The 15,683-nt window shown below is 34.0% G+C and overlaps 1 protein-coding gene across 34 annotated transcripts in view; it reads left to right on the top strand.

Annotated features, from left to right (window-relative positions):
- The window catches only part of LOC125669795 (5'-AMP-activated protein kinase catalytic subunit alpha-2-like), a 43,781-nt gene extending 29,942 nt beyond the window's left edge, over positions 1-13,839 (top strand). For 14 of the 34 annotated variants that reach the window (XM_056161257.1, XM_056161256.1, XM_056161263.1 and 11 more), the window contains 8 exons: positions 1,905-1,991; positions 2,196-2,266; positions 2,619-2,684; positions 3,620-3,779; positions 5,098-5,130; positions 8,431-8,469; positions 10,216-10,251; positions 11,019-13,839. In XM_056161257.1, coding sequence (XP_056017232.1) covers positions 1,905-1,991; positions 2,196-2,266; positions 2,619-2,684; positions 3,620-3,779; positions 5,098-5,130; positions 8,431-8,469; positions 10,216-10,251; positions 11,019-11,116 — 590 coding nt within the window. In that variant the 3' untranslated portion in view covers positions 11,117-13,839. The remainder of the gene's footprint in view (positions 1-1,904; positions 1,992-2,195; positions 2,267-2,618; positions 2,685-3,619; positions 3,780-5,097; positions 5,131-8,430; positions 8,470-10,215; positions 10,252-11,018) is intronic. The other 20 variants (XM_056161275.1, XM_056161262.1, XM_056161269.1 and 17 more) reach the window with 5 other exon arrangements.
- The last annotated feature ends 1,844 nt before the right edge of the window (positions 13,840-15,683 follow it).

The following is a 15,683-nucleotide window of genomic DNA, read 5'->3' on the forward strand; positions in this document are numbered from 1 at the left end:
CAAGTTTGTTATATTCATGACCCCTGGGGGTATGTTGGGGCCACAATAGGGGATCAAAGTTATACATGCGAATACCGGGTATATAAAGAAAATCTTTAAAAAATCTTCTTCTCAAGAACCACTGGGCTAGAAGAATGGAGATTTTCTTGAAAGCTTCCTGATATAGAGTAGATTTAAATTTGTTCAGATCATGGACCCCAAGGGTAGGGTGGGGCCACGTAAGGGGGTCAAAAGTTTTACATGCTGATATATAGGAAAATCTTCTTCTCCAGAACAATTTCAATCAAACTTGAAACAAATCATCCTTAAGTGAATAGGATTCAAGTTTGATCAAATGAAGGCTATGTTCCCTTTAAAGGGGAGATAATGACAAAAATGCAAACATAGAGTGGGGTCATTTAAAAATCTTCTCCTCAAGAACCACTGGGCCAGAAGAGCTGAAATTTACATAAAAGCTTCCTGACAAAGTGGATATTCAAGTTTGTAAACATGACCCCTGGGGTTAGGAAGGGGCCACAATAGAGGATCAAGATTTTACATACGAATGTATAGGGAACCAAACTTGGCACAATGCATCCTTAGATGAAATTTTTTAATATGAAAGGCTATATCTGTCTACAAGGGCATATGATAATTGATGAATATGTAGTCAAGTTTAATAATTTAAGTTTGAAAATTGGTGAATTTTTAGTCATTACTGTGGAAAAGTTTTTTCTGAACCAAGCTGCTTGTATAATGATAGTTTTCAAATTGTTCAAACTTGTTTATTGGAAGGAACTGCTGCTCAGGTGAGCAGTGTGGCCCATGGGCCTCTAGTTTAGGTAAAGGACTACCATATTACAAGGTTAATTTCATCCCTGTTTTGTTCCTGCCCATTTTGCTCTTATTCGAAATAAGTCAATATAAAATTAAGCAACTATGAATTCCTTCATTACTTTAAAGAACCATGAAACAACTTTGGGTGAATTTAAATCTGGGTAAATATCATTTTTAAGTGTTTGGTAAAAAATAACACAGTTAAAATTTTGTACATTATATATTATAAGACTTATAAAATGAACAATCACACTTTTGTTTCAAAATTAAGCCTATCCCTATGGAGCTTGATCATTGATCAAAAAGACGTAGAACGGGGAATTATGACATCACAAACATGACATTTTGTAGTTACTTTCAGTATGTTGACATAAAATGGCAGTTTTTCATGCAATGTCATTTTATTCTTCTAGAGGACATTGAGCTCAGGCTTGGACAAACTTTATATTCCTACCATTGATTGATCTTTCCTGTACACATATGCAATAGAAAGTTGTTTTTCCAAAGCTGTGTTTTATGTTTCTAGAAAGAAAAAGATGCACAAAAATTATCATTCAAACTAAATTCTACACTAAAAATTGAGGAATTGCAAAGCTTCTGATGTGATGTACTCCAAATGACTGTAAATATCAGATCAATTATGCAATCTAAAACATTTTAGTTTTTCTTGAAAGATTTAAATTTTGCTTTTCACTGGGGAGCAGATAGCTTTTATCATACGAAATCCTTTTGTCCACATGTCATCTTTATACAGATGCATTGAAGAACGATTTTTGCCCCATTTGAAATTCACACCATACCATTTTGCTTGTTTAATGCTATACAGTGTACTTAAAATAAAATTGAAATTAAGGGGACCAAACTAAATTGTTCATTATATCTAACAAAGTTAACTCTAACCAATGCTGAACCATATAAATAATGTTACTGGGGATTTATTTTTTACTTCAGTATAATAAGAGTTCAATATAAGTGACTTCAATATAAGTGGAGCATACTGTATTATGTTGTAAGCAGTTTTGATGACCATGTCAAAAGAACAGTCAGCTGATGACCATCTCCAGACTTACTATGATGTTGTATTGTAGAACTGAAGAATACAACTCATACCCTAGAGCCCTTGTCCAACGCCAAACAGCTGGGGGCCCTGTCAAAGAAGGCAAAGTGGCATCTAGGTACAGAACCATTGTATTCTATAATATTCCATTGTATGTGAGTCATTACACTCCAGCATATAGGGTTTTAAGACTTTAACTTTTGACAAATGTAATGATTCAAAGCATGAAATCCATTCAATTTTGAAATTGACCATGTCATTAGACAACTTTGTCTTTAAATTGACCTTGTCTTGAAACCAACCTTGTCTTTTATACTTGCAGGTATTAGATCTCAAAGTAAACCACTTGATATTATGCATGAAGTATTCCGAGCCATGAAAACTCTAGACTATGTAAGTACTTTGAAAATCACTTTGTGGTTCCTGAATCTGAATAGGAAGGTACACCACTTTGTGGTTCCTGAATCTGAATAGGAAGGTACACCACTTTGTGGTGTTTCTATCTCTTTAGGAAGGTACAGGTTCACCACTTTGTGGTGCCTATCTGTGTGGGAAGATACACCACTTTATGGTGTCTATCTGTTTAAGAAGGTACACCACTTTGTGGTTCCCCACTTTGAGTGAGAGAATACACCCCTTGATGGTTCTGATGAAGGTATGTGCCTTGCATACTTCTATCTGGTGCTCCTGTATGCAATGTTTTTATGGATTTTTTTCATTTATTTTATATTTTTGTTTTTGACAGGAATGGAAGATTGTGACTCCTTACCATGTTCGTGTTAGAAGAAAGAATCCTGTGACTGGACGATATGTAAGACACCTTCCTAGTCTGAAGTTTGGAATTGTAAAAGTTTCCTAATCTAATACATGTCTTTTCCTGGCATTTGGCATGGGTTTTTTTTCATTTGTTCTTTTTTTAAAAATGTACTGTAAATGGATATATTAAGGAGACCATTTCTAAGTCTAGATAGTCATTAAACCCAGTTTGGTTGTAAAAATCTATACAAGAAATTTTTTCAATATCCTGCAGACAAACAATGAAAAAGAAAAACCTTCTCTCCAATGTTTCTCTTCTAGTCTGTGAATATTCTCCTCAATATTGAACTTGTCTATATGTAGTGCTATTTATGCCCCTGAGATGGGGGGGGGGGGGGGGGCATATTGTTTTTGTCCTTTCTGTCATTCTGTCTGAAACTTTAACCTTGCTAATAACTTTTGAACAGTAAGTGATAGAGCTTTGATATTTCACATGAGTATTCCTTGTGACAAGACCTTTCCATGGGTACCAACATTTTTGACCCTGTGACCTTGACCTTGGAGTTTGACCTACTTTTTGAAAACTTTAACCTTGCTAATAACTTTTGAACAGTAAGAGATAGAGCTTTGATATTTTACATGAGTATTCTTTGTTACAAGATCTTTTCATTGGTATTGAACCTTTTGACCTTGACATTTGACCTACTTAATTTTTTTTTTTACATTGGTCATAACTTGTAAATGGTAAATATTACAGCTTTCATATTGTACATGAGCATTTCTTTTGACAAGATCTTTCTACTGGTACCAAGATATTTGCCCTTGTGACCTTGGCCATCTTCGGAATTGGCCATTATCGGGGGCATTTGTGTTTCACAAACACATCTTGTTTCTTCATGAATTCAGTGTGTGTACACACTAACTGATGAATTTATCCTATCGTACGATGACTGATGGTTTACTGTGTGTGTGTGTGTGTGTGTGTTACAGTCCAAGATGAGCCTACAGCTGTATCAGGTGGACCAGAAGAGCTACCTGTTAGACTTTAAATCTCTGTCTAACGTTGATATCCATGAGTCCATGTCCTCCTCCTCGTCTGTTGAGTCGGCTCGAATGCCTCATTCCCCTCCCTCATCCTGCTCTGATCTCGGTGAGTAATTTCTTATCTCAGTGAGCTCTCTTTTATTTAGATGAGATATTTCTGACATCTGAGAGTTTTGTTTACTTCCTGCGAGTTACTTTGTTTCTGATCTTCATGAGTTATCTCCCTTGTGAAGATTGTAAGTATTTATGTGCCATTGTTAATTGGAATCATTTCAGGATTACTTTGGCTGTGATCATTCATTGACTCATTGAATTTCACCTCTAATAAAATATGTCACCAAAAAAAAAAAAAAAACAACAATGCATCACTTGATTCAGTCAACTGCTGCAAGAATGGTCTATGTTGTACTTATCTTCACACAAGGAAAATGCATTGTTGAACAAATTGAATATGTTGGTGATGTATAAAGTAGTTAATCATCGATTCAGAACAATTACGGGGGTGATCCTGAAATGATTCTAGAAGTTTATTGTTTATGGATTGGATGGAGTAGAAATCCTTTACACCATACATTATTGTAGTATAAAGATTTGACTACATTCTAAATTAAGACATATTTTTGTGACATTGAGCGGTCATTACTGTATGGACTTGTGTATTGCAGCTTAGATTTCAGGACATTACATGCATACAGAGTTTTCAGCATTCTTTTTTCTTTTTTTAAGTAACTTAAATTTCTTGAAGTATAATTTAAGAACAGTGACATTTTTTAAGTTTCTGAAGTTTAATGTGAAAAACCAGCATGATTTAGTTTCCTTTGTATACAGTATACAGTATAAAATGAGAAATCGGAAATTAGATCACATGAGCATACAACCAAAGTTATTGTCGCCCAACAGTGTGACAGAGGACGTATGTTTCACAGCCCTTACATATAAACACAATCCTAAGTGTTCTTATTTAATCTTTGTCTGGATCACTTCACGACATGATCATGCTGATTAGGTTAAATTTCATCTAGTGATAGATGTTTGTGGCATGTTAATCTCTGCATTTTGCTGCTTCGTTTAAATGTTGTTTATATCCATAAATTGTGTAAACTCTTCCAAAGATATACACTACATGTAAATTTGATTGTTATATTTTCTGTGATTTGATTTGAAATTCATTTCTTAATTCAAATCTTCATCAGAGTTTCTGAATATTCATTCTGTTGATATTTCACGTCAGAAAAAGATTTAATCCATTTTGTTGTTGTATATTGTTTATTGTGAGAGTTTGCACTCTTGTTTGAAGGATCACCATATGCATTGCTAAAACATAGTTGTCCTAGAACCAAACACTTCCTAGACTGTGATGCTGTCTGTAAACATTTCCATGAATGTGATTATTTCCTTAAACATTTCCATGACCTTGATTTCAGATCCTGCCTCTGACACCGTGTTGTTAATGCCTGGTAAGTGAAGTCTTCTGTTTACCTCAGAAAATAAGACCTGCACAAAACCATATTCTGTGCTTTAGACATACATTTCTGCAGACCTTTGCTTGTCATTATTCCCAATTTATTTACACAGATATCGGTTTTAACATACATTTATATGTGTGTTGTGTAATAATTTTTTTCTCATTAAAATATGAAATACACGTGTACTCTATACGTACAGACCCGCAATTAAGGTATCCGATCCATAAAAGAATTTATTTTCACAAAAAGTATATATCTAGCAGAAAATCTTTTGTAAAAACTAAATGCCTTTACTGTGAATTTACAGTAAGTGTGAACGACTCAGCTTCTCAAGTTCATTCGAGGTTTCGAAAATATCCTCTGAGAGATTTGTTTTAAAATAACGATATGGAAACTTCGAATGTGAAAGAGACAACAAAACAAAAGCATTGTTCTTAAATGGACAAAATCGCCAATAGAAACATGTACCGAAATTTCTGATCACTTAAAACTGACAAGTATCTACAGGAATTTAAGGGAGTAACCTTTCAATTTTTATTGGGATATAGAGGCAACTGCGGATCCTGCCTTTTCCCACAGCATTTTCGATCCCGTCATTTTTTAATTTTTTTTTCAATATTCAGCACTATTTGAATTCTGGGATATTGCTATCCTGCCTTTTCTTTACATATTGGAGCTCGCCTTTTTCACCCTGTATTCCCCCTCCCATACCTATTGATACTGTGATGGATTATAAGTATAGCACGGTTATTCCTGTTTAAAGATAAAATTTATAAGGTATCTGATAAAAGTTATATCTTCTAAAGTTTACGAGATATCTTGTATCTTTTATAAGACATCTTATATTTTTTTCTTTATAAGATATCCCATCACTTTTATACATGTAGATATCTAGTATATATAAGATAAACTTTACAAGACAATTTATTAACGTTATCTCAAATCTCCGTTGTCAAATCAAAACCGATATTGAATCTCACGCTACGTACGGTGCAATTTACAATGAAATCAAATTGTGAAACTTACACTTGTTAAGCACGAGATGATATAATGCCAAATACTTGGGACCGCCTACCTATAATTTAACCGACCTATCAAAAGCGCCAGCTATGTTATCTGAGATAAGCCCCAGCAGTGTTTTGCAGCGAGTGCCCCAGGCAAATTTTTATCAGATTCCCTGCTGCTGCTGAATGATCAGCAGACAATAGATAAATAGCCACTACTTCATTAATAATGCACATCTGATTTTGAAATTTTCAGTTTAGAAAGAAGAATAAATGCTGATTCTAATCATATAAAATTTATTATCTTACCATAAAAAGTGTTTGTTCATTTCCCAAAAGAAAACAAAAATAAACAGTTTTCACCAACAAAAATTTTCATTTGTCACTGTTTATTGTCCATAAATGTTTGGAAAGTTGTACAAATGGTAGTACAAATCTTGTTCAGGTGCAGAAACAATACCCATAACAACTAAACAACCAAGAATGCACGCATTTCCTCAGGAGTTGTGTCGTACCATCCAGAGTTTGCTTTTGCTCTGATGCAGATTTGCGCATACGAGTTTGTTTCCTCGGAAATTGTATAAAACTCGTCAGGAAATAATACATTCAGGAAGTCTAACTCCTTTTTATCGGCCTCAAGTATCTGTGTGGGTCCAGGCTGCGGTCCACAGAATGCAGGAATGTTTATATCCTGTATATTGTCTGTCCAACGATTGAAATCTGCCAATACAATCTCGTCATCATCACTACTTTCACTTTCTGACTCGGGGTCGGATTCCGATTCAATATCGGACACTTAGAGGTCTGATCCTTTTTCTAAAGCATCATCCAAATTAAGTAGATGATAAATGTAGTTGTCTTCTGCATTTTCAATGTCTTTCAATTCAAATCCCTCAAATTCTTCGCTGCTATCGTCTTGTAAAATTTCTCGCAATACGTCCGCCATTTTCGATCGATATTTTAAACATGTGTCCCAAATTCCTTTATGTATAGCTATTTATATCGTATCTAAATAAAGAACACTTCACACAAAGACATCTTAACATGTCATTCATTGGTTGGCATAATCATGTGTACCCGGATTTTTCTAGTTTCGACCAATCAAAGCTTCTTTCACATACAGGTAAAACGACGAGTATAGTCGTCATCGGCCAGATAGGAGGGGAAAACCAGGACGACTATAGTCGTCACTGGGTAAACAGTGCACTAAAAATAGGACGAGTATACTCGTCAGTGGGGCTGAATGAGTTAACGTAATCTCAAATCTCCGTTGTCAAATCAAAACCAATATTGAATCTCACGCTACATACGGTGCAACTTACACTGAAATCAAATAGTGAAACTTACACTTGTTAGGCACGAGATAATATAATGCCAAATACTTGAGACCGCCTACCTATAATGTAACCGACCTATCAAAAGCGCTCTTTAAAATCACTCGGGGACTTTCCAATGAACTATCTGGAGCACGTCATGTACTTGCCGATATGTCTCGTTCACACTTACTGTAAATCCTTAGTAATGTGACATAGATAATGAAGGTCGTGGATAATGTCTATCCCTATATACCAGTATCTGTAGTGATTTCAAAAATTTTATCTGATTTATCTCCCCTGTAAAATTGGGGGGGGGGGGGGGGGGGGGGGGGGTGTTAGATATTTTCATACTTTGTATGGTGACCTACCTTTCTTTGCACACATTGAAAGACGAAGGTAATATGAATTTAGTTTCTTTGGAAATTACAGTTTAAATGATTTTATATATCAGAAAAGTACTTTTTTCAGAGTGACTAATGTTAATTTACATGACGAATATAAAATATTTTCTACATTTCTTATCAAATGAAAATTCTTTTGATGAATCACTTTATATGTTAATTATCTTTCATTTGGTACCAAGTTTTGTGTTACATAACATTAAAGTCTTGAAGAAAACAATGGGAGTATTGTGGATCGGATACCTTAAACTGAAACATAACCATGTACCCATTTGTTTATCAATCTTGTAATCAAATAAATGAAATCCTCTTCAAGTCTTTTGACTTTTGTTGATATCTGTAGAATTCTACTCATGTCCACAGTCTGTGGATGATTTGTCTTTAGTAATTTAAATTCAAATTAGAGGCATGAAAGTTGTGTGTGCCTTTATGTCCGAAAAATTGCAGCTGACATTTTTCTGAAATTCAGTCTGCTTGCTACAATTGACAGATAGTGTGGTTGATCTGCTTTAAACTTGGCAAAAAGTGTTTTTGTTTGCAAACTCTTACTTTGAATTTTTTATTATTTAGATCCATCAGCATCGGAAGCACAAGTTATCAGTAACCATGGTAACTGATTTGTGTATCTCTTTTGTGCTTTGGTTTCTATAGATACTCCTGATCCCCAAATTTCTTGTGTTGTGCTGTTTGATTAATTTTCAAGTTTCAGCATACATGTATTACATTCCATTCACTCTTGACATCAAACACTCATTTTACATGCTGCCAAGATATATTTTTAAATAAGACTTCAGTAGATGCTGCCATCTTGACTTTAACCACCACCTACACTTTGTATACCAATGGGACATAACTCCTGTACAGCAAATCATGATTATTTATATAAAAAAAATATTTGAATTCGATATCTATGCAAATAATAATTTACTCAAAATTTTAGATACTCCTCAGGATTGAGTATGAATATGGTAATTACCTAAAAATTAAAACTTTCTAATATTTATTTGGGAAGATGATTTATTGAATTTTGAAAATAGCACACATTTAGTTATTTTCATACAAGAATGTGCATTTGGTTTAAGTCCAAATGAAAAACATAGTAAATTTTTATCATTGATTGGTATACTACACTTAAATAAATGTTTTCAAACAGAAATTTCTCAGTTTTAAGATATGCATGTACCATACCTATTATATAACCTGCCTGACTCTTTTGTGGAGCAGTACTTAAATAAATGCTATTTACTGTAAGAAACATTTGAAATGTAATATGGCTCTAACAACCAGCAATGGACTGATCAAAAGTAATTAGTTATATAAACCTAAAAATAAGAAAGGGAGAAAAATGGTTGTGAAAATGATCTATTCATGAGAATTATTTATATTGATGTAAAATGATATTCAAACAGCACACTGACTCCATATTTGATTTATGATAAGCAAACACTTAGGTATAATAAAATGAATATGAAATATACACAGAAATTGGAAATTTGTCTAGGTTTGTGTATTGTGAAGGTCAGGATTGAATGAACTAACAAAGAATTCTTTTTGTAATGTTAAATCCACATTTATTCCAGTCAGTTGTTGTGCATTGAAGTGTGTTGTCACCAATAGTTCTATCAATGAGAATGTATGGTGGAGTCAACATGTTAACTATAGTCTAGTCAACTAGTTCAGAAGTAAAAATACGGCTTTCTGCAACAGATCAGTTGTGGAATTGTCAATTTTGCAATGTATTTTCGATCAGTGTTGAAGAATTACCAGCATAAATTGAGCACTTTTTTTTTTTTTTTTTTTTTTGGATAAACGTGTTTCTTGGGATCAAAAAATCTCCCGAAATTACAAATCATATAATTTAAAATAGATTTTTTATTGCAATTATTAAGCTCGCTTTCCTAGTGGATAATGGCTGACTTTGATTTCGATTGTTGCAGTTTACCACGTCGTCTGCAAGAGTTAATTGTAAAACAGTGGCCTAAATGAGTGTAATCGACTAAGATGTTTGAAAACATGCATCCCTTTGTAATTTCTGTCATATATTCTTCAAAATTAATCTCTACTTGCAGTGCAGAAACTAATTTTCAAACTTTGTCTGCGATCTTTGAACTAGACCGCTAGTAAGTGGGAGAATAATTAATATTTTCAACTAGACCCGTTCACCTCCAGCAAACTAAAGCACTTTCTGGTGAACTATAGTTTTTGTGAGTGTAGTTAGCATGCAAACTCCACCTATGAGTGTAGAGAAATTATCCTTGGAATCTAAAGTATAGACATATGATACTGCACGTTGTATAATTCTACAATATTCTTCATTGCCTGTTAATGTGTTTACTTCTCTTTTTTTTTGTCTAGAGTCTTCGACCAGTGAGAGTTTAGCTAGTATTCTAGGTATAAAGTGTACACTGTGTTTTGGAGTCTCTCACTATTAATATTGTATATCTTTCTTGCTGTGATCAAACCCTACATTAATTGTATTTTAAAGCTACATGGATTTAAAAAATAGAAGGACAATGCATGCATGATTTGTACCTGAGAATTTTGCACAAGTGCTTTTTTTTCTATTTTCATCATCATAATTTTACATAAGTCATATGCTATAGAATTTATTGAAGCAAGTAATATTAGCCTTTTTTCCTGCATTACCTTTTTTAAAGCCAAATTTTACCGTAGGGGCTAATTTGGGGGGGGGGGGGGTAGCATATCTAAGATAAACTCTGATGCCCTTATATATTTATGATACAATTAAAATACAATGGAATAATATGTACATCTGGTTCCTGTGGTTTTATTGACATTTTATAGAATTATAGTGTAGGATTATTAGTTTTCCTTTCCTCCACACACTGACATTGCGATGCTTAATATAACTCATGTGTCTATAAAGACAATTTCTGATTATTAATTCAAGAAATGCTTAAAATTTCTTATTAAGAGCTGCAATATTTGCTATAAATATTGGAGATTTTTTGACTGATTAGCACTCCTGGCGATGGAAGGCTTTTTGGCTTGATTAACATCTACAGCCCAGTATTAAGGCCTCCTATTTAGACATATTGCTTTAGCGGCCGGAACAAATGCTTTGAGCTGGAATGTCCAATTAAATTTCCATTGTGATTTGTGTCATGATATCTGATTGGATGATTTCTAATTTTCAGATGAGAAGATGGACATCGACGATGAACAACCCAGACAACATCAAACTTTGGAATTCTTTGAAATGTGTGCAAGCCTGATCACCACTTTGGCCCGATAGAGGACAACGGGGTCATTTAGAGGTCATCTTACCACTCTGGCCCATTAGAAAACTGCATCACTTACGGGTTTCAACGAACTCAGCAGTCCTACACCAAAGTTTTAAGGATTTATATATAATTTCATTCTACATGTAAAATTGTAATACTTTTGAACTGAACCATCCATAATTTTTTTTTTTTAACACTGTTTAAGTCTTGTAGCGATATCATTAGAAGAGTCAATGAGATTCTGTGCAATATGTGATGAATGGAACATACCAAACTTTGTCAGGCATGGCATTTGTTATCGTCAGTGAATGGTGATTTAGATTTTATATTTAAGAAATTTTTGCTGCATGTGTTATGATCATTGTCCAGTGATTGTCATGGAAACAAGTTGTCTGTGATAAAACTGTATGTGTTGTGTGTGTGGGAAAGTTTCCTGTGATGCTGATCAGACTTACCTGGTCCATAGCAAACATGTATTGCTGTATGTCACTTTTATTTTGTGAGACGTTAAAGCAATACAAGCTGTAACTGATGGTATTTTTCAACTGCATGTATATACAATTATGCACCATTTGACACCCATCGGTTTAACTTATAAAATTTCTAAGATCTGAAGAAAAATTCAACAAAATAAACAAGGAAATATTGTTTGAGACCATACCTACAACAAGTGTTGCATATAAACCGCCATTGTGTCGTATACACTAGACATGGGAAAGATGATTGCCAAACATTGAATGAATTACTTATCATCAGTATTATAAGTGTAAGAAAGTAATTAAATTACACAAATGTGCCACTCAAATGAAATTTTATGAATGAATTTGTTATAAATTTGGCATATTAAATTGTTTACAAATCTGACACTTGCGCAGTGCCTCTCTTTCACACTTTTCTGAACTGGTGACCTTCAATTTGAGGTCAATGCACATCGATGATTACAAGCAGGAATTACTGACAGGATGACAATGAATCAATATTTTCTGCCAATTTAAAGGGTTTATTGCCTCAGATTCACTCTGATTCTATGAAATTATATGTATTCAATTACAAATATGATATTATATTTGTTCTTTTATTTTTCAGTTTTATTTACCATCTGTTACCGCATGTATTACTTTAATTTTGCTCGGATACAATGATGTATTTATTCACAAGACACAACTTTCGTGAATCGTTAGTTATTGCTGAAGTTTTCTATATTGAAGAGTTTATTAGCAAGAACTTTATTTTCGTGAATGATTAGTCTCATGAAATTACGCATTTAAATGATGTTCTTGTGGATAAAATGCGATTCACAGTATTTAAATCTGAATGTATTGGATCAGGTTTACCTGATGATTAACAAGGTTTTTTCAATGCATCGTTTAATTACAAACTAATTAATTCATACTCTTTCATATTTTGTTTCCTCAAGAACACTTTACGTCTGGTATAATGATCAAGACTGACCCTGATTTGGATGATAGTGTGCTTACTTATTGGAAATGGCAATTAGATAAATTTGTTGTATATTGGCGAGAGAAAAGATTAGTTCTCATTTATACGTGTGCTAGCATATATGTAATTATCTGTTTTGTAGTATTTAAGGAAATTTTAAGAACTTAGAGAAAATAACAATGATTGTCATATACTCTATTCCTACTGCTTGTTTAATACTTCTCTACCTTCCTTTCATTTCTGCACAAAAGATTTATTTTATGACTGTAAAATGGACTTATGTACTCTGTAACTGTAACCAAGGTTACGAAATCACTTAAATCATGTAAAATTAGACTATAGATATGTATATTAATTATGTATTTGCTTGACACCATGTTCAGTTTAGTGGAGGTGACAAACAATCGATTATACGTACACCGTGTTTCGGATCCTTGTTCCCTGCAGTAGACACCAGGGAGGAGTTTGTGTGAGTCGTGTTTCTCTGGCAGCTGAATTCCACCTCGGTTATCTGAGTCTGGGCCTGCCCGCCGGCAGCTAGGTTTTGTAAATACAACTTTGATGATAGAATTGCGAGAAAGGGCACTTGCTAAGGATCAGCTGATTAATACTGACATTTTGTACCTTCTTGACAGAAAAGTTCTCATTCCAGTCACGTGAAATGTTGAATTTGATTAGGATGTTTTCGATGTTCCTACTAAGTTTTATGATAAATTGATTTCTTTTCAAATTGTGATGTATGGCTCCAGTAAAACATCAGTAATTGACAGGTACCGGATCCGTCTGTGACTGTTCAGTATCAGTAAATTATCACAGCTTTAATCGTTAGAATTAATTTCAATCTGTAAGTGCTTGTGCTTGCTAGCTTTATTCAACACACCCACATAATTGTTTATGACTTGTTTTGTATGCTCCAAGAATTTGAACATTGACTTTTTGAAAATGTAATTGCCTTTTTTTTATGTGCCAATCTAATTAAAATTTGGTCTTGAGATCTGCTCAAAGTATTCCTTTTGTGTAGCAAAAGATCAGATTTTGATTTGATGTCGATTGAGGTTGGCTACTGGGGGTGATCTGTTATCAAACTATTTTCTGTTTATTGTCACACCCCCTTGATTGTAGTAACGGAGGCTAATCATGATGTCTAGACTCTGTTCTGTGTAGACTGGCTATTCTGTGCACATGATTGGTCTCTTGTTTTAAATAGGGCTGGGGTTTTTGTTATCTGTTGTAAATTTCAATACGTTGGTTCAATTGTACATTATATTTAGAATAAAGGTTCTCTTAAAAATAACCAGGTCTTCAACTTTATTTAATTATTCTAAAGAGAAAGGAACTACACTTGGTGATGGTCATGAAATAGCAGGCACAAAGCATCGTTTTTAGCTCAGTGAGCTTTTCTGATCACCTGTATTCCGGCGTCTGTCCGTCTGTAACATTTTTGACTTCTTCTCAAAAACCACTGGGCCAATTTCAACCAAAGTTGGCACAAAGCATCCTTAGGTAAAGGGAATTCTAAATTGTGAAAATAAAGGGCCAGGCCACCTTCCAAGGGGAGATAATCAAGAAAAGGTAAAAATAGAGTAGGGTCATTAAAAAATCTTCTCAAGAACCACTGAGCCAGAAAAGCTGAGATTTATATGAAAGCTTCCTGATAGAGTGCAGATTCTAAATTGTTAAAATCCTGGCTCCCGGGGGTCAGATGGGGCCACAATAGGGGATCAAAAGTTTTACATACAAATATATAGGAAAAATCTTCTCAAGAACCACTGAGCCAGAAAAGCTGATATTTACTTGAAAGCTTTCTGACATAGTGCAGATTCAAAGATAAAAAGAAAGAAAAAGCACGTTTCACACAACTTTACAATCCTAAATCATGGGGGTAGGAGGATTTTAGCATCTTAATCTACCTCAATTTTTTTCATACGCTTAGCTTATTAAAAGGAGAGAGTGCACGTGCTGACTTGTAATTTTGACCATGTCAATCGGTTAAGGGGTCTCAATATATATGTACCTACAAGTCCAATATAAATCTCAAATGATTTCATTGAAAAACAAAATAGTTGTACACTTGACTTTGGAATCGGTGCAAAAAATCCCTGGCACATGCATGCGTCTCCAGACAACATATACCTTCATTCTGCTCATCTACAAATGATGTACTATCATCCTTAAAAACATTTCATCTTAAAGGTCAAGTTTGTTGAAAATTGATTTGGAAATAAAGTTTACAATTCATTAAAAAAAAACTTTTGAAAAGTTTGCTGCGAGTATTTTTTTTTTTCTCTCTCTCTAAAAAATACGTAAATACCTATTCAAATATCATTACTTATGGAAACAAATGACGGAATTATTACCCCTTCATATTACATCATCTGAGACAGTTGTAATAGGTTACGGACACTATTGCAGCAGGCCACTAAACTTTTTCTACATGTCCAGAATCATGACAGTATAACTGTCTGCTGCTGCAGGCCATTCAATGTTCCTAGGTATACTCGTAAAGAAATGGGAATTGCTTCAAAGTTTACATTTGTAACAGGAAGGGAGAAAATGCAACGGACCAGACCGGGATTCGAACCCGGGCCCCCTGAATCTCTAGTCAGGTGCTCTACCAACTGAGCTAACTTGCCACCAGCGATCGAATCCGGCTGATCGCTACACATTATTTCCAGTAATTCATGCATTTCGTAATATACATGTCAAAGCTCTTATATAAATGAGAGAAAAAATAAGGGACTTGTAAATTACTTTCTCTTTATGATGTTCAAAACTTGAAATATATTAGCTTTACATAAATTGTCCTCGCTCTTCGGGACTTCATTGTGAAATCGTGGGAATAAATGACATTCCATACGGTAAATTGAATTCATGTATTTCTTTTCGTTTTTCAAATGAAATAAGAATTGCATTGTATTGTTTCGATTTCATTGATTCAGATTTTTCATGGTTCTGCCTGAATGATTTTGTACTGTCAGTATTTTGCTACTCTTCATTGAGTGTATTGTTACATTGTAATTTTATTAGGTACTACTTTATTATTCGCAGTTATTTGTCCATCAGGGTATATTTGTGTTCAAATCTTGAATATCATTCGACAATTTAGCTACGACCAGTAAGCGAAAGAGAACATAAATT

The sequence above is a fragment of the Ostrea edulis genome, chromosome 4, assembly GCF_947568905.1.
Source record: "Ostrea edulis chromosome 4, xbOstEdul1.1, whole genome shotgun sequence".
NCBI lineage: Eukaryota > Metazoa > Mollusca > Bivalvia > Ostreida > Ostreidae > Ostrea > Ostrea edulis.